The sequence below is a fragment of the Bubalus bubalis genome, chromosome X (assembly GCF_019923935.1).
Source record: "Bubalus bubalis isolate 160015118507 breed Murrah chromosome X, NDDB_SH_1, whole genome shotgun sequence".
NCBI lineage: Eukaryota > Metazoa > Chordata > Mammalia > Artiodactyla > Bovidae > Bubalus > Bubalus bubalis.
Window position 1 is genome coordinate 84330323 of NC_059181.1, and position 20767 is coordinate 84351089.

A 20767-nucleotide genomic window follows, 5' to 3' on the forward strand; every position below is an offset into this window, starting at 1 on the left:
GTTGTGTTTATCTTTTATTCTTTGAGTGTAATGCCTTGCTTTATAGTATGTTACATGAGGAACATTGAAAATAGATGGATTTTTAAGTATTGATTCAACTAGTCTACGTGTAACAAAACACAACATAAAAAGCAGCCCCTCAGATGCTTCTAGTTTTATGATGTAAGGCTGTAGAAGTTCTTTCTGACATAAGTGTTTTAAAAGTTTTGAAGAACAGGGAGTCTAAAAGTTGGAAAGAAGCCAAATATACTTGAGTTTAATTTTTAAACTATAACTGCCGTTTGACCTTAAATTAAGACAGTCTGTTTCCATTGTGCTGTTTTACCGGTTTAACAATGAGAACATTTAAAGCAGCTGCCACCAATTTAAATGATTCAGAAATGCTGGTTGTAAATAAATATTCCTGAAGTTTTAACTCAATGAAGTCAGTCTTTTTTTTTTTTTTTTCCTTTAGTGGGCACTGTCTTTCTGGAAAGCAATTTTGTAGAATGCATCAAGAGCTCAAAAATGTTCATACACTTTGAACTGTAATTATGTTTCTAAAAATATCTATCCTTAGAAAATAAATGTGAGCTCTGGATAAACTTTAATGCACAGAGATGTTCCCCACAGTTTTCATAAGAGAGAAATGATTACCTAAATTATGGTACACCCATATGATGGAATATCATAGAGCTATTAAAATATTTTTGAAGAATCTTAACCATGTAGGAAAATATTTATGCAATTTAGTTGAAAAATAAACTATGCAGTTTGACCATGTAGTATGATCTTAACCATGTGAAAATATTTTCACAGAAAAAGGCTGTCAGGAAACATTGTAATTTTTCATTTTCTTTGGGTTGTGAGATTATATGTGGTTCTTATTTTCTTTCTACTTTTCTGTATTTTCTTAAAAATTTTTTACAGTGAACATATATTACATTTATAGTGAATCAAAATATTATATAAGTGTTTTGATCCTTTCAGTGGGATGCTTTTTATTAATTCCCAGTCCATTTATACTTATTATGACATAATTTTTTTCCAGCTTTTCACTTGTAGAGCATTTCTTCTTTCTAGTGAAGTTTTATGTTTTTAATATTCTGTTTAATTTTTATGATATACATAGTCAGTGTCAACAATTTTATTTATGCTTGCTCTAATTTCTAGGTGTTCTTTAAAGCCAATAATTCAGTTCCACATTGGAATACTAATTTTTAGGTGGTTTATATCAAACAATGCACATACATTCATGCATGCTTAGTCACTCAGTTGTATCTGACTCTTTGCAACCCCTTGGACTGTAGACGGCCAGACTCCTCTGTCTATGGGATATTCCAGGCAAGAATACTGAAGGGGGTTGCCAGTTCCTTCTCCAGGGATCTTCCTGATCCAGGGATCAAACCTGCATCTCCTGTGGCTCCTGCGTTGGCAGGTGGATTCTTTACCACTGAGCCACCTGGGAAGCCCAATATATAGTCATGGTATGTGGTGAAGAGAGTTGGCCTGAAACCACAATGCCTGGGTCCAAATTGTGGTCCTATCACTTAGTAGCAGTGTGACCACTGACAGGTTAATTGTTCTCTCTGCTTCTCAGTTTCCCTATCAGCAAAATGGGGGATAATAATATCTACCTCATAAGGTTGTGGTAGGGATTTAAAGAGTAATTACATATAAACATTTGTGCCAGAAAGTCCTGGCACATAGAAAACAGTCAGTAAAAGTTAGTTTTTTTAAAATAGTATATGTATACAAACATATATTATGTTTAAATATATTATGTTAAAATATTATGATCATTTCTAAAATGATCTTTTTATCTTATTCTTTTTTACAGTTGGTAATCGGTCAGTTTTCTTTTCATGCTTTGAAATTATTTTATAAGTTGCCATATTTTCAGCAGTAGAAACCTTATTGATTAGTTTTCCAATCATATTTTCTTTTTCCATATTTGGAAGTGATCATCATTCATGTGAGATGGAATGATGAAGGTTGGTTTTATTTTAGGTATAAAAAACTTCTATTTATATACAAATAGTTAATGTATTCATTACCAGTTATTCTCATCTATTAAATTATTTATTTATTAAAGTGCTAGAAATGCTATTTAGTAGAGAAGGAAGAGGATGGGCAGGTAAGTGAGAGTGTATCTGCAAGTAATAAAACTATATTTGTCTCATTTTAAACTCTATAATTCAGACTTCTCTAATTCAAATTGATCTTCCCAGACAGATTTGGGGTGAAAAGATAGCTACATTTTAGTAAATCATGCACTGGGCTTACGTATATATGTATATGTAAAATACATAATATGTTATATATAATATATATAAAATACATTATGTTATGTATATTACATATATATTACACTTATGTATATTATGTAATTTTGTAGTCCACGTGAGAACTATTTTATTATAAGTAAAATAATCATTTGCCAATTGTTCTGTCTTATATTACAGAATATATTCCTATGGAAAACAATTTGGATTTAACTGATTAACTGCTCTTCATAGCTAATAATTTTGCCATTGCTCAGTTTCACTTCCTTTAAGAAGAGGTGCTTTTGTGTTATGTTTACATTGTCAGAATGAGGAAAGACACTGGGCAAGTTTGAAAGCATGAAGCTGGTTACTGAAAGACTCTAATTAAAAGATTTTTCATCAATTTAGCAGTATACGGCTGAGACCAATAGAGTCCAGACATCTGCATCTTTAACTGGCAATTTGTATAGTGTGTGTGTGTGTGTTTGTATAGTGTTTAATGCCAAGAAAATGTTGGAGAAGTAGGCCTGATGAGAAATAAGTTTCCCTGGTCTTTGGTTCTATAGCTATATAGAAACCCTGGACTGAGTATTAAGTTCCATTGTGCATTTCAGATCTGTAAGTAGAACACTCTGTGTGTGCATGTGTGCATGCTCAGTCGTGTCCAACTCTTTGTGACCCCATGGACTATAGCCCTCCAGGCTCCTCTGTCCATGAGATTCTCCAGGCAAAAATACTGGAGTGGGTTGCCGTTTCCTCCTCCAGGGGATTTTCCCGACTCGGGGATGAAACCTGCATCTCTCGTGTCTCCTGCATTGGAAGATGGATTCTTTTTTTTTTTTTTTTTTTTTTTTTTAATTTTTCTTTACCACTGTGCCACCTGGTTTAAAATAAAGTATTGTTTTTTATCTGTGGGATTTATCTAAAAAGCAAAGGTGTGGGAACTGTTCTTCCTGGTTTTAAAGCAGAGGACTAGGTGGACTCTAGAGGAAAAACTTAGCTTTCAGGGATGAGTGTGTATAATAGCTTAGGTGACAAAGCTTGCTTTCTTGTATTGACATGATGAAGCTGAGTAGGTCACTCTCATTTCCAGACCCTATATACCACCATTAGCTAGTTTGTAGTCAGCTGTGTACCTAGCAGTTCAGCTGGAGGCTTTTTAAACCTGAACCTTTAAATATACAGAGGAAGTTGTTGTACTGGTGCCTGTTGATAGGGCTGCTGTGTTCTTTCTTATCTTCCCAGGGAGTTTGGTCCCTTTGTTTAGCTTCTGTTTCATTTGTTTATAAAGTTATAGACTTTGAAGTAGGCAGTTATATAGGACTGCCTAAAGAGAAGTGTACAGCAAGAAAGTAAGCAATTTTCCTTCTTACTTCACTACCTCGTTACCTTGGTCAATGTCATTCAGGGATTTTGCTTTTTTCTCTGGCTTACTTCCTGCTATCTTAATTTTCTTTGGAAACTTCCATTGTTCTGTGCCTCCCAGGTTAGTGGTTCAGTTTACTTTTTGAACATTGAACTTTCATGGCGTTGCCTGATGTGTTGGTGGGAAATTTTTAAAAATAATTTTGGATATGATAATTTAATGGCACATATCGCAGAATTTTTTTCTGGTTTTTTCCATCATAAGAGATTTTTTGTGTATCTGATTTCTTTAATGTGGAGTTCCTGTGTTTAAGCGACTGCCCTTCTATAGATGTGGCATTGTGATTGCAAGATTTATGCTAAGACCGATAACCTCAGTTTTATCTTGCAGTGAGGTAAATAACTGAGCCCTAAGATTGTTTAGTCATCATAGCTGAAAAAACAACCCTTTAAAAATAGTAATAACAAAACATACATACATCAGACATCATTCATAATTACTGATGACTTCCTCAAGATTTTTTTTAAGTGTTGTAAATAAGGTTCAAGGGATTGCATTTTTTGTTGTTGTTTTAACTTGTATGAAAGAATAAGAGGAGAGAGCTATTTTTGCCATGGGCTTAAAGAAAGAAATATCAGAGTGACTGGTAACTGACACTTTTGTCAAGTTCAGTTTATACTTGACTGCTTTGATTTTTTTATTTCATTACTTTGGATTTTAGAGTTCTTGATTTGATATTTTTAAGAGTGACATCTCTAACCTTTTGGTTCTGAGTAGTGCATTGCCTCTGAAATTGGTTGAGTCACTTCATATTCTTATAAAAGTGCACCAGCTGTCAAAGCTGAAGAGATGTGTCCCTTTGCTTTCTGCTTCCTGAACCATTTTCCTGCTTACTGTGGTCGTCTACTATTTGTGGTAGGCTTTTTCCACATTTAGTATGTGAAACCTACCACAGAGTTTGACCCTTAAGTGACTCAGTGTTAGAAGGCTTTGAGACTTCCACTGTGGTCCACGAAGGAGTAACTGGCATAAAACATGTTCCCTTCTGCCTCATATACCCCATAAACAACTTGAAACTGGACAAAAATATATGAAACAGTGTTTTCAGACATTGGGCAACAGGTAGCACAGGACTCTGATCCCTGAGAAAAACGGAACAAAGAAAATGAGTCCTGCAGTCGCCCTGGCTTTCTGTCTGTAGGTAGTTTCTGGACCATAGCATTGTGAGAGGGAACTCAATCAGAACCTGCAGTCTTGTTGAATTGATGAGACTGAATTAGGAACTCAGGGAAGTCTACCTAGGTGGCAGGAATTTGTGGAGCAGAGTACTGAAAGGGGAGGGAGGGCTAGTCAGGGAAATAACTCCAGAAATCTGCATAAATGTCCCCTTTATCTTTGGCTGAATTATGAATCTGTGAATGTCTTGAGAGAAACACCATGGGGCTGGATAAAAAACTATTTCTCAGGAGCTATGAGCTGAAAATTTACCAGAGCTCATACAGGACTGAGAGAAAGATTTCAGTTCCCACAGCAAGAACTGAGAGACCTTGTTGAACACCCAGAACATTCAATAGAGACCATGTAAGAGTTATTCCTTAGTAGTAGCATTAATGTAGTCGTAGAATAAAACATACTTGGAACCCAAAGTAACAAAACTTAAAAATTAAGCCTTGAAAAATAATTATTCACAAAACATTTAGATGCACAACAAAACAAGCTTCAATAACCTTTAAAGGAAGACAGTTAAATAAAGAGCTTCCCTGGTGGCTCAGAAATAAAAGCACTCAAAAATACAATGATTATAATAGCTGATATCCAGAAAATTACTTGACATTCCAAGAAGCACTAAAATGTGACCCATAAGCAAGAAGAAGTCAAGTCAGTAGAAACTGAATGAGAAATAAGTTACAGAATTAGCAGACAAGGACTTCAAAGCAACTTGTGCTGAACAATTGAAAGATAAACATCGATGGAATGAGGAAAGAAATTTAACACAGAAGCAAATAGAACTCCTGGAACCAAAAAGTACACTATATAAAGTGACAGATTCACTGGATGAGATTAATAGATTAAATTGCGAAAGAAAGGATTAATGCATTTGAAGACACAACAAAAGTATCCAGTCTGAAACAGAGAATGTAAAATAACTGAAGAAAGAGAAAGCCTCAGTGGTTGATACTGTGGGACAATATCAATCAGACTAACATGCATGTAATTGGAGTCCCAGAAGGAAAGGAGAGACTGGAATAGGCAGAAAAATAGTTGAAAAAATAATGACAAAAATTCCAGTTATTATGGAAAATATAAATTAACAAATCCAAAAAGCTCAATGAATCCTAAGTAGGATAACCCCAAAGAAAACCACTCTAAGACAATCAAATTGCTGAAAACCAGTGAATAGAGGGAGCATTGAAAAGAAGCTAGAGGAGGGGAAAAAAGAAACAGTACATATGGAAGAACAAAGATAAGAAATCATACACATCTCATCAGAAACAGTGCAAGTGAGAAGACAATGGCATGACATCTTTAAAGTGCTAACGAAAAAAAAGTACTGTCAACCTCAAATCCTATCTCCAGTGAAAATCTTTTTAAAAATGAAAGCCAAAATAAATGAAGGAGAAATATATTTTTTCAGACAAAAAATTGTCACCAGCAGACCTGAAATATTAAAAATTTTTTTCAGGCTGAAGGAAAATGATACCAGATGGATACCTGAATCTCTAGAGATAATGAAGAGTTCCAGATAAGTATAGTAAGTGGGGGATGAATATGAAAGACTTTTGTTCATTTAAAAATTTTTTAAAAAGTTAACTGATTGTTTAAGGCAAAATTAATAATCTGTTTAGAGATTATAATGTGTATTTATAATGTATATAGATGTAAAAGGTGTGAGAGTAGCCCCAAGGCATGGAAGGAATGAAATGGAAGTATACTGCTCAGGTTCTTATATGTATAGTGATGTCATACTACTTGAAGGTTGATAACGATAAATTAAAGATGCACAACTTGCAACCTGGAATAACCAACAAAAAAGTATAATAAGTTAATAATGGCAATAAAAATGAATATTAAACTATACTCATTTAATCCAAAAGAAAACAGAAAAAGAGCAGAGAAGGGATGGGAAACAACAAATATCAAATATAAAGAATACAACAATATTAAGGCTACATTAAATATAAGTAGTTTTCCAATTAAAAGGCCATAAAAATCGAAGACCCAGCTGTGTACTATTGCCTGTAAGAAACCCACTTTAAGAATAAAGACACAGATAGGTTCTAAATAAAAAGATGGAAAAAGATATATCATGCAAGCACTAATCATAAGAAAGCTGGAGTATCTATGTTAATATGAGATTATACTTCAGGATGGGGGCACATTTCATAATGATGAAGTGTTCAATTCATTAAAAAAGCAACAATCCTACAAGGGTATGCTCTTAATAGAGCCTCAAAATACATGGACAAAATCAAAATAGATACAACTGAATGGATAAATAGACAAAACCACATTTAGAGTTGGATATTTCAACACTCTTCACTCAGTAACTTATAGAATAAATAGAAAAGTCAGTGAGGGGATAGAAAATCTGACCAGTACTACCAACCAAATTTACCTAACTGGTATTTATAAAACACCAGACCTAACACTACCAGAATATATGGTCTTTACAAAGTCACGTGGTACATTCACTAAGACCACATTCTGGGCCATAAAACAAATCTCAGTATATTATAAATAATTGAAATAATACAAAGTATGTTCTCTGATCAAAATGGAATTAAATCAGAAATCAGTAACAGAAAGCTATCAGGAAAATCCTCAAATATTAGGAAATTACACAGTATACCTCCAAATAAATTATAGTCAAAGAAGAAGTTACGGGGAAATTAGAAAATATTTGAACAGAATGGTAATGAAAACACAACATATTAAAACTTGTAGGATGCAACAGTGCTTAGAGGGAAATGTATACTCTTAAGGAAGATCTAAAAATCAATAATCTAAGATTCTGACCTAAGAAGCAAGAAAATGAGCAAATTAAACCCCAAGTAAGAGCAATAAAATGTTAGAGTAGAAATCAATAAAATAGAAAACCAACATAGAGAAAAATCAGTGAAACCAATAGCCAGCTCTTTGAAAAGATCAATAAAATTGATAAGTTGATAGCTAGATTGATACAAAAAAGAGAGAAAGATATAAAGTAATGCAAATTACCAATATCAGGAAAGATAGAATGGATATCACTACAGATCCTAGAGACATTAAAAAGATAATAAGGGAACATTAAGAATAATTTTATGCCAGTAAATTCTACAACTTAGATGAAATGGAAGAATTCCATGAAAGACATAGATTACCAAAACTGACTCAAAAAGAACTTGAAAAGTCTGAACAGCTTTATATCTATTAAAGAAATTAAAATTGTAATTTAAAATCATCCCATAATTAAAATCTAGGCTCCAGTAACTTTAACGGTGAATTTCATCAAATATTTAAGGAACAAATAAACCAAACTTGTAGGAAAGAGAGGATAAAATTCTTGCCAACTCATTCTGTGAGGCTGGCATTGCCATGGTGCCAAAACCCAACAGATATTAGAAGAAAAAATCACAGACCAATGTTCTTTATGTACATAGACACAAAAATCCATCACCAAAATTAAAAAATATTCAATATTCACCTTACAATATATACAAAAGTAACTCATAATGAATTATAAACCTAAATGTGGAAGCTAAAATTATAAAACCCCTGTAAGAGAATAGGAGAAAATCATCATAACTTTTGGATAAAGAGTTCTTTGATTGAACACAAAAATATAAACCAGAAGAGAAAAATTGATAAATTTCATTAAGAACATATACTCTTCAAAAGATACTATTAAGAAAATGAAAAGGCAAACCACTGACTAGAAAACTGTATTTGCAATCCATATATGTGATACAGATTGGTTTTCAGAATATATTTTTAAAGCCTGAAACTCAATAAAAAGAAGAAAACAATCCAATTAAAAATGAGCAAATAAGTTGAACATACACCTTCCAAGAGAGGATACGTGAATGAATATTAAACACTTAAAGAGCTGCTCAGTATCCTTAGTTATCAGAGAGCTGCAAATTAAAACCACAGTGAGATATTCTTACACATTAACTTAAATTATTATTTTTTTTCAAGACAATACCAAGTATTGGTGAGGCTATGGAGTCACTGCACACTTATGCAAAACTGGTAGGAAAGTAACTGGTACAGCCACTGGAAATTGGTACAGCCAATTGGAAATAGTCTGGCAGTTTCTTACAAAGTTAAGCATATACCTACTCATGCTCAGCAGTTATCTTTGTAGGTAGTTACCTGAAAGGAATGAAAAGTTATGTTCACACAAAAACGTAAATCCAAGTATTATCATAGCAGCTTTATTTATAATAGCCCTAAACTGGAAGCAACCCAAATATCCATCAGCAAGTGAGGAGATAAACAAAACCACTCAGTGGAATATTATTTAAAAAGGGCCAAACAACATGAGTGAACATCAAATGCATTGTTCTAAGTGAAAGAAGCTGCACATGAAAGACTGCATACTAGATGATTCCATTTACTATTTCATGTAAACTAGACTACTTCTAGAAAACGTAAAGCTGTAGTGACCAAAAGCAGGTCAGTATTTGCCAAGGTCCAGGAGTGTGGAGAGGGGATTGATTGCAGAGACTCAGAGGAACTCTTTGGGGTGATGGAAATGTTCTTTACCTTAATTGTGGTTTAGGTTACCTGTATATATACATTTGTCAAAATTCTTTGAATTTTACACTTCAAAAGGCTGATTTTATTATCTGCAAAATATACTTTAATAAAGTTGATTTTTTAAAAGAAGCACTTTGGAAGTGAGAATGTCAATTCCATGTTAAAAAAAATCATAATCCCTTGGATATTTCATGATAGAGGTTCTTAAGAGGTTGAAGTATTTTCTGAAAGTTAAAGAGAAGGGGAAAGAAAGAAAGCAAAGGCAGCATAAGTTGCCCTGATACAAAATATGGTCTCAGTTGAGTACTTTGTCCCTAAATCCTGCCTTTCTTCTTCCTCCTAAAGTGAGAAAGGCTTGCCGAATTCCTGCCATAAATCTGAGTCTATCTAGCTCCTTTCTCCCAAAGGAGCAAGTAATCCAATACAAGGACCTTAAAATCAACAGTTACTTTTCTAAACTCAGAAAACATGTGAAAAAGAAATACATCATAGTTTTATTGCTGGTCTTACTTACTAAGCTGGGCTTCCCAGGTGGCTCAGTGGTAAAGAATTTGCCTGTCGATGCAGGAGATTCAGGAGATGCAGGTTCAATCCCTGGGTTGGGAAGATCCTCTGGAGGAGTAAATGGCAACCCAGCCCAGTATTCTTGCCTGGAAAATTCCATGGACAGAGGAGCCTGGCGGGCTACAGTCCTTGGGGTCGCAAAGAGTTGGACAGGACTGAGCACACTTACTAAGCTCGTACATTACATGAGACCTCCTTGGAATGGGAAATAAGATAAAAATCTAGAATGAAGAAGCTGAAAAACTTTCCAGCTTTTTTTATACTAGTGTTTAAATCAGTCAGCATATTTATTTCCTATGACAGGATTGCAGAACATGGGTCATTAGCTGGGGAGGTAAGATGTAGGGACAGACCTAAACCACAACAACAAAAAAAAACCTTAGTTGTTTTCATTGTTTTAAGTGTTAATGAATTCCCTGACCATCCAGCTGAGCATCTGACGTACAAATGGACAAATGGAAGTATCAAAACATAGTTCCATAGAAGTTTTTATTGGCATTTTAAAAAGTTTACTATATCAATCAATATTCATTCTAAAACTCCTGGATCTAGTTCTAGTTCTCTTAGTTTTCCTTATATTGAGTTTAGAAATCTTCGGACTTCAGTAGGTCATTTTTTTGACCTGGTCTGTTTTATATTAAAATAATTAATTCTTTTCATAGTTAAGGCTGAGTCTCAAACCTTAAGCTCTTTGAACAAATGGTTTCAGAATAGGAATTCCAAATAGAAATTATTTTATTTTTATAATCTATAGCAATTTGTCATTTAAAATTTATGAGTTAGATTTTCAGATAGTAAAGATTTATGGTTTGTTCCTGTTATGAGAAAAAATACAAGCTATTTTCTTCCTTCAAATGCTACCATATATTAAATTTAGTTCTCACTGCAGTGTAAACTAAATAAGAGAGAATATGTGCAAATGTAGTATTGTTTTCCAGTGCAGATAGCATTCTCATCTAATTTGGGACTTTAAAAATGAAAATAATAATGAGACTATCTCAATTTATTAAGCCTGAAACTGAGTTTTTTTAGTTTACTGAAAATTGTTGATTTGGTCTTGCTAAAAGGAAAAAATGGTTCTTTCAGTTCAAAAATTGGCAGAATCAAGCTAATCCTTTAAAGTATGCTTGTGATTTGGCTGGTTGTGTGTTGGTGATGATTACCCTTGATTTGTAAGACACACGCACATACTCAACTTTCCCAATCATCTGTAAGACTTTAGACTGCCTCTCCTCCTCTGACATTTGCCAGTTAAATGAGTATTATGAATATAATGCTTCTATGATAGAATTTCTGGGAATACCAGGCAGAGAAAAGTCGTGAAATATTGGTCATTCCTGATTCCCACTTTAAGGGTTTGAGGGTCTTCTATACTATCCCGTGCTGTCTGTTTAAGCAGTGTCTCTTTATTTTCCTGAGCCCTGTGGGATACAGGAAGTATCCTGGAGGGAGGAGTGTGGTATAAGGCTGTAATGGTGGTTTAGTGTATTTTCCTTATCTGCAGTAAAGGATTGGTGTGGATGAGAAAGTATAAAATGCTGTAGAACCTTACCTTCTCTCCCTACCCCTCAACCGTGTACTTACTCCTATTCCTCTTCTTTCAGGGAGTCCTATCAATTTGAATTTCAAATTATCTGAAAGAGTTAAGCTTCATTCACTAATTAATGATTCATTCATTCAGAAGCCTCGTTAAGTAGTACGAATTACTTAAATAATCAGATTAGTACCTAACTAAACAGTTGTTAACCAATGGTATATGGGAATTTTGATTTGGTGGAAATTTGTAGATATTAGATAGAACACCTGAGTTTTGAGTTTAATGAAAGCTGGCTAGGCAGTAGGAGATAATGAAGGTTTCAAGGGAGTGAGAAAGGGTGTTGGTAGGCTATCAAAGGTAAAATGACAAATTTTGCTATGGCTTCTAATGGGAATAGTATAGAAGCTTGCAAATTGAGTCCAGTGTTTCTAGGCTGATACAACATTTCCAGTTTGTCCCGGTATCTTCTCAACTAATTTCTCTTGTTCCTTCTGAGAGGAGAGGGAGAAAAGGAGATTTGTGCTTATGTTCACCTATGTGGGGTTTTCCTGTTTTCTGGTATTTTAGAAGACATCTAGGTTTGCTACTCACAATTTTAAATTTAATTAAAATTTTAAATCAGTAGTAAGAAAATCTGCAGAAGTAGCCAGGTTCTAACACTAACTAGTTGACCCTACATTATGCCTAGATAGCTTTTTGCTTTTCACCTGTAAAATGAAGAGGGAATAGATAATCTCTTTAAAGCTCTTTCACCTAATAACCTTATATAACTTATTACATAAACTTTGAAATATGTGCTAACGTTTTTGTTAGTGATTTGCTATGTGTCCCCACAAAATCCATATGTTGAAACCCTAACCCCCCAAGACTACATTTGAAACATATAGTTGAAACCCTAGACCCCCAGGACTGTATTTGGAGTTAGAGCCTACACTGAGATAATTAAGGTTAAATGAAGTCATAAGGATGGGGCCATGATAAAATAGGATTAGTGTCCTTTCAAGAGATACTAAACAGCTCACGTGGATACTCATTCTCATTTTGAAGTTCAGAGGAAAGGCCATGCAAAGACTAAGCAGCCATCTACAAGCCAGGAAGAGAGCTCTCAGAAACAACCCTACAGGAACCTTTATCTTGGACTTCCTATCCTCTAGAATTTGAGAAAATTAATTTCTGTTGTTTAAACCACTCAGTTTATGGTATTTTGTTATGGTGACTTGAGCAGACTAATATGAGATTTAATGATAATTGAGTACATTTTAACAAATTGAATCTGTTGTTTATATGGTTTGGAAATGAAATATATAGCTTCTTTGTGTTGAAATAGGATACAAAAGGTTTTAATCTGGTTGTGGAAGGAAGACTGCCATTTCTGTGGTTCTCTGAGCTTCTAGGTACTATGGAATTACAATGTTGAGTTGGATGTTATGAGTAATACAGTGGACTAAGTTGGTGAGGAGCCTGAGTTCAGTTGAAAAGCAATCATTGATGGCAGAAGAACCAAGCTAGAGGAACTTCTCACTTTTCCTGTATCTACCTATAATATAAATAACCTTGTTGAAGACCCCTATAGCAGTCATTAGTATATTGATAGGGATTGACATTGTATTGTTAATGTTACCACCTACAAATCTCATTCTAAGGAAGAGTAAATTTCCAGAGTAGGGGCTTGCTAATGTCCAAAGATATTTTTAACCTTTGTTTTTGCCTTGGTATGGCAGAGGAAATACTATGGTAAATAAATTAAGTAAATATGCCTTTTTCATGGTTGTACCCCTCTCCCACAAACATATTTCTAATCTATCCTGATCTACATCAATAGAATAGTCTTAGAAGAGAGGCATAGGAAGTGGCATGTAACTTGGGAGTATCCTGCTCAGATTTACATTGCTATTCTGGACTTTTGCTGATTCCACGCAACTGCATTTCCCCTAAGAGCTACTATTGACGTGATAGTACTCTCTGTCAGTTGGCAGGGAGGATTTACCTAGATTAGGTGGTTACTTCCACTTCCTCTACAGACTTGGAAAAATGGAGAGCATTTACTTTCTCCAAAACATTTCTCAGAACATAGTGGCACAAACTGTTCAGGAGTGGGAAAATTCCTTGAAAAGTTATGTCTGGTTACTTTCAAATAAACATTTCCATTAATATTTCATTTCATTTTGAACCCCTTTCTAGTTTGTAGCATTTTTTTTTCAATGTATGTTGGTGGCCTCAAACCATATAGTGAAAGTATTTTCAAAAAACATTCACTTTTGTCTTACTATGACTATGAACTGTTTTTTTTTTTATTTTTAAATTTCCCTGTCATTGAGTAAGCACCTCCTCTCAACAGGTTCAAGTTCCTTTTTCTGCTTTGATCTGTCTCTGATTATGGTGATGTTTTATATGCTTTTGGGAACTCATATGTTTTAATAACACATTTAAGAATGAAATTGCCTATTTCTTCCCTCTGTGTGTTAGGAAAAGAAAAACTTTTGTTGTTATTTTTAGAAGATATGTATTGAATGTTCCCATAACCATTGCCCTGTACAAAGTAGTTGTCCATATACAAGATACACTCTCTTGTGCTCCATCGTGTTTATTCTGTTTTAGTCTACTTTATTCTGTTTCAGTCTATTTTAAAATGCTTAACTTCCCAAGTTATTTTCCCCATTAAATAAATATTGCTTTTAGATGTTTGGGTTTTTTTAATTTCCACATAACATGTTCTTTATAAAAGACTTTGAATGAGCATTTGCAAATGAGAAATTTGAGTCCCAGATTTTGAAGGAGTAGTTTCATTCTGTCTACTAAAGGTCTGGTTTCTTCCATCTTCAGGCTTCTGTCCTAAATACAGTGGGGTTGTCAAGTAGCAGTCCCTCCCATCTTTGACACAGATACTTCCCTGCAATACCACCCCCACCAAAGAGGATGTTGCCTGGGGCAGGTAAGCAACAGGGAGAGTACAGACGATTCTGCATCTGCTCTACCTCTATGAGGGCTCTTGAGAACATATACTCAACAGTGCCTAAAATTCATAGAGTGTTAAATATGGAAGAGACCATAATGAGTTATCAGGATTGTCAGACTACTTCTTGGTCTCTGAAAGTGTTGTGTGCTTTTACTTCTCTGTGCCCTTGCTTATTATGGAGCACCTGTTCTCCCAGGCCAGGGGAGCCTGGCAAAATGCAGCTTATCCTCTAGCACTCTACCCTCTGAGTGAATCATTCCTTCATCAGTCATAGCATAGCCTAATAAGAAACTGTGAGAGTTGGCCCATAAAGAAGGCTGAGTGCAAAGAATTGATGCTTTTGAGCTGTGGTGTTGGAGAAGACTCTTGAGAGTCCCTTGGACTGCAAGGAGATCCAACCAGTCAATCCTAAGGGAAATCAGTCCTGAATATTCATTGGAAGGACTGATGATGAAGCTCCAATACTTTGTCCACCTGATGCGAAGAGCCAACTCATTGGAAAAGACCCTGATGTTGGGAAAGATTGAAGACAGGAGGAGAAGGAGTCGACAGAGAATGAGATGGTTAGATGGCATTCCCGACTCAATGGACATGAGTTTGAGAAAGCTCTGGGAGATGGTGAAGGATAGGGAAGCCTGGCATGCTGCAGTTCATGGGGTCGCAAAGAGTTGGACACGACTGAACAACTGAACAACAACAACAAATAAGAAACTATATAATTTCTCCCACTATGTGCTTGAATACCCTCCAACACATTGCATAATATAGCGTTTAATGGTGTTCTTTTTAAATTTACTCTACAAATTTCAAATGTTTGCTTGAATAGACAGGATTACAGTGAAAATGGTATGCTTATCTATTTTAGTGGGGTAAATAAGAGGATTGAAGGAAAAGTACTTTTAAATGACTTTCATGTTTTTGATAGCAAATAAATTCATTCCTACTTTTAGGTTTCCCACTTAAGTCATTGAGGAAGAGAATATACAACTTAGTTCTGTGTTATTGAGAAGCCATCATGGAATTTTAAAGACATATTGTTATATATGGTACAGAATGATTCACTTTGTTCTGAATCTGCCAAGGGATCTTACATACAGATCTTTTGTATAGGCATTGTTATGGGAGAGGATTGACATCTTACTGTTCATTTAATGATTAGTGACATTGACCCCAAGTTAGAAGGTGAAAAATGAAGAGATGAAATTCATCTTTAAAGACAATATGTGTGCATTTTAGGATACTAGTATTTGTACAAGTAATAGAGAAGAATTGGTGAGAAAGTGATCCCATCTAATACTTATCTTCCTGATCAACTAGTAATCAAGAGCAATTAGAGAAAAATTTCAGCTGGAGCATTAGAACCCTGTATCAAGTTATAATATAGTACATATGATGTAGAAAACAAAAAAAAAACCCCTAGAATTTACCTTTTGCTTTTTATTTTAGTACCTTCAGTATAGGTCATCCAGCATGTGAATAATAACTGACAAAACTTGGCCTTACACTTAGTCATCTTTTTCAATCCCTCTGGGCATTTTGCTCTTAGAAGGAGGTAATTTTTAGTACTGCTCCCTGGTTTGGATTATTTATTTGGGAATCTCTTTGCCATTGTGGTTACTTGTTGGAACACAACATAATTTAAATGTTTGAGATCGGTGACTGAAGTGTTTGAATAGAATATCTTTTCCCCCAACTGCTGATGACTGATTAGAGAGTACATTAAATAAAGAATGTGTTCTCCAGTATATTAATATAAAATTATAAGTATATTAATATAAAAATATAAATATATTATACATAATTATATAAGAAATATATGACATATGTTACATCCCATAAAATTTTAGTTTTTAGAAAGCTGAAGTGTATTATGTTATACCAAATTCTGTGAATACTCATATTAACAGGGGCCATCCCCAACTATAGAGTGTTAATCTTTTTACAAAATGTTCTAAAATGTATGAATTAATTTATTTCATAAAACCTGACAAAGTTGCTTCTATTTATAAAAGAGTTGTTTTTAAAATTAACCACTAATTGAGGCTGTGAGCGCTTTGGCGCAGAATCCAAATATCTACTGTATTAAATTTCATTTAAAACTGTATTATTGCATGTTATACCTATGGTATAACATCAACTCATGTTGATGTATGGCAGAAATAAACACAACATTGTAAGGCAATTATCCTCCAATTAAAAATAAATGAATTTTTAAAAAGAATATATAAAAAATAAAGTCTGCAGACCATGAACTCAAACAAAAAAAAACTATATTACCCTTCTTAAAACAACAATCCAAACAACTAAATTATTTTCTTGTTGCCATTCTAATTGACATTTTGATATTTGATGCTTGAAAGATTTTATTTATTGGCAGTAATTTTTTCTAAAAATTGAAATAAACTTTCTGGTTTCAGAGTATTACGTTGTTAATATTTGCTGTTGTCCTTTACCTCTCCAAACCCTACTCATTCTTCTAGGCCAAGCTGAAGATGATCACACTTGATGAAATTTTCTCCTATCCCAGTAGCTTAATTTGTGGCATTCTGGACAGGGCTTCTAGCGCTTAGTTCCTTTTGCCTTGTGTTAGTTAGCTGTGAACAAGCCCTCCTCCTATACTGGCTCTCAGAGAGCAAAGACTGTGTCTTAGACAACTACAATAGCACCATCTCCAATAGCACCTTTCACAGTGCTTTGCACCCCCCACCCCGTACATTCAGTAAGTATTTATTGAATCTGTTGCTTTTTACCCGGGTTTTCTAGACTAGACTTAGGACTCAATCAGTGACTTGAGTTTTAAATGAGGAATCAGGCAGTAATGGCTCTGTAGTCAAGACTGGCCAGGTTTGAGTTCCTACTTCATGATGTATTAACTGTGGTACTGCTTAATCTGTAAAATTGGAAATGTTAATAATAGTATCAGGCCTCTAGAGTTGTTGATGAGGATTAACATAATCTGTTAAAACCACTTATTGGACTTTCTAACATATAGAGATTCCCAGGTGGCTCAGATGGTAAAGAATCTACCTGCAGTGCAGGAGATGTGGGTTCAATACCTGGATCAGGAATATTCCCTGAAGGAGGAAATGGCAACCCACTCCAGTATTCTTGCCTGGGACATCGCATGGGCCAAGGAGCCTGGTGGGCTACATACAGTCCATGGAGTCTCAGAAGAGCCAGACACTTAGTGACTAACATCACTACCAACATATAGAATACATTTAATACAGTGTAGCTATAATTGTTTCTAAATGCAGCTAAGCCCCTGAGGGCCTGTCATCTAGTCTTTGTATTTCAGGCACCTAACCTTGGTATAGTAAATATTCAACAAATATTTCTTTGAATTGAATTGATTGATTTACCCTATTTTTATCTTCCATTACAGCCCACTGTTTGTAACATGGAAGATTGGTCGAGACAAAAGATTGCGTGGATGCATAGGTACTTTTTCTGCCATGAATTTGCATTCAGGACTCAGGGAGTACACACTTACCAGGTGAAGACCAATTTTTGTTACCTCTACTTCTACATTAAAAAAAAAAAAAAAACCTTATGAAACTTAAACTTGATTCTTAACTCCTTTTCCTTTCCTGAATTGTCAACATTCTTGACTCCTTTCATGTCAGACTTTTTTCTCCTCGACCATTTGCCATATCTCTGATAAAATGTTATTGATATATATTATCATAATATAGAATACTGTGATTACATGTATTCTGCCATAAATGTCTTTAAGTGTTTTTTTTTCTTTCAATGATCAGCTTATTTTGTATAACTTGAAAATCAATGACCAAATATCCATGGATTACTTACATGTATTATTTCCATAATAACAGTCATTGTGTCTTCTTTGTTAGGCTTTTAAAAAATTGTTGATGTCTATTCTGCCTCACCCATTCTGTTACACTTTTATGTACTTCTGGAATTGAAGGGAGAACCTAAGAAGAAAGTGATGCAACAGCCTGACAGCATAATCATTCACATTCTCACTTTACCAAGAATTAACTGTAGCTTACTTATTTTGTTTCATCCAACACAAGGACCAAGTAATGAATGGCTCATTACAGTTGTTAAAACTTTGTTCTTAATTTCTGAACTCACAAAAAAGCTATCTAGCATGCCATCAGATTTTTTTGGTTCAAGTTTAGATTTCTAGCAAATTGTGTTCTAAAATTATTTCAAAAGAAGAAATTCCTTAAATAATAAGCTATTAGTAAAGGAATTTCCTGTTTTGTTCATATTTCAGGGTGATTATCTGATGCAGTTTCTATAGTTGTAAAATGCACGGTGTCTGTCCAACAGGAAATTGGTCCCTGTTGACTCTTGGTACTTGGGGCAAGCTGCTCAATCTCCAGTAGATAAAGCAGTGTTTACAGTACTTTATATAGTTTATAGGAATGTTAGGGAGATGTCAGGGGAATGAAGTATCAATAATAATCAGTCACTGTGTTGCTTCAGGATTAATGTTGTAGAAGCTTTATTATTTTACTATAGAATTGCATCAATGCAGCTCATATCACCAGTTACTAAAATGCTGGTAACTGAGATTAGTATTCTTATATTTGAAGATGTAACTCATAGCTACAGGGTTGTCTTAACTTACGCCAAAGCCCAGAAAGAAAGGAAAAGGCTTGGAGAGTCACATAGATTCTTAGATTTTCACAGGTATTAGAAATGGGGTGTTTGGACTTGATTAAATAATAAATAAATAACAGGCAGAAAAGGGGTTAAAACACACATTCTGGAAATAACTACAAGATAGTACAAATATAAATCTAGGCATGTTAGATTTTCTTCCCTGACATGAAATATCATGGACTCGTTTTGGGACTTTAGCAAATTCTGCCAGTGGCTATCTTTTTGGGACAGGTGCATAAAATTACCTTTTAAATAGCTAATGAAAGGCAATTTATTATATATTTCCTAAAATAAGTTGTTATGAGGAGTACTGGTCCCTTGGTATTGCTTGAAAAAAGAATTCTATGGCCAAATAAATTTTGGGAACACTAGCTAAACAACTTTAAACAGCTCTGCTCACTGCAGGATTTCTCAGAACCCTTTTATCCTCCCACCCTCTTATGTTATGCCATTAGTGCTCCAAGGAACACATTTTCAGAAACAGAAGTATGTTATAAAATTTCCATTTTTCTTTAAAGTTGGTGTGTCCAAGTAGATAGTATACAAAACCCTTGTACTTTCAAATGAAACCATGGCAGAAATCCCAGTATCAAATATTGTATACTTTAGAAATCCTTAGTAGCAGTAACTGTAGTAACAGTTTGTTTTTACTTAAAAAAAAAAGAAATTCTCTTGTGTACATTGATAAAATTTGTGGATCTGTCTCCTAGGGCAATTACCAGAAGAATTACAGTATATTTTTTATGAAAATAATATGATTCTGAATGAATCATTCAGATAGTTGAACTTAGAAATTTGCCTACATTTGTATTTGTACCTATACAAATGCAGTCTATTACTCTTCCTGTTTACTTTTCAACTTTTCCCCCATGTTTCTGTACAACTTGCTGAAATCATATACATCACATTAGAGAGAGATGTGTGTTTGTGTATATGTATACACACATACGTACCTGGTCTTCTTATTTTTGTTGGACTTAATTTCTTTTTTTGCTTAATATGATAATAAGAATGAAGTTATTTGGAAGAGAGGAACAAAGAAAACAAGTCTCAAAATACACAGTTATTCTTTTTTCTGGATTCATATTAGAGTCAAAACTGTGGTGTCATTTTTAAAAGTGGCATAGGGCACTTATCATTTCTACATGCTGTTGTTATTAGTGGTATTAATAGCTCCTGTTTTTTAAGAACTTACTACATGTCAGATACTGCAGAGGAACTTTATATGCATGGTGCTCACAACAACTCTTAGGTATTAATATCCACATTTTAAAAACAAGGAAACTGAGATTTAGAGAATTTAAATAATGTACCCAATCACACATCTAGTAAGTGGTAGAAACAGGATTCAAACCCAGGCTATCTGACTGCAAAGTGCAAGCTCTTAACTACTACATTTAAGATAAGATAAAATAAAATTTTCTGAGAATGTATGTTTTGCAGCTTCCTGGTGAAAATAATGAACTTGAAAGCAGGTTCCTATAAGTTGTTTAATCATGGGTCAATAATTCTTCAAAAATTCTAGTTAGCAGTGAAGATGAAGTATAGAACATTATTTTAAATTTCAGAAAATCCATAGATGGGGTTATAAAAAGTATATAACTCATGGTTGCATAGACTAGTCAGAAGAAAATTGACTTGGATTAATATTGTATAAAAGAATAATGCTTTTTACAAAAATATACTATCATATGAAATGAAATCATGTTCTTTGCCTG

At 34.3% G+C, this 20767-nt stretch overlaps 1 protein-coding gene across 5 annotated transcripts in view; it reads left to right on the top strand.

Annotated features, from left to right (window-relative positions):
- AMMECR1 (AMMECR nuclear protein 1) overlaps positions 1-20767 on the top strand; it is a 115413-nt gene that overhangs the window by 40079 nt on the left and 54567 nt on the right. For 4 of the 5 annotated variants that reach the window (XM_006071596.4, XR_328719.4, XR_328718.4 and 1 more), the window contains exon 2: positions 17797-17907. The exons of the other annotated variant lie outside the window; for it this stretch is intronic. In XM_006071596.4, the coding sequence (XP_006071658.1) occupies positions 17797-17907 (111 nt within the window). The remainder of the gene's footprint in view (positions 1-17796; positions 17908-20767) is intronic. 5 annotated transcript variants of the gene reach the window in all.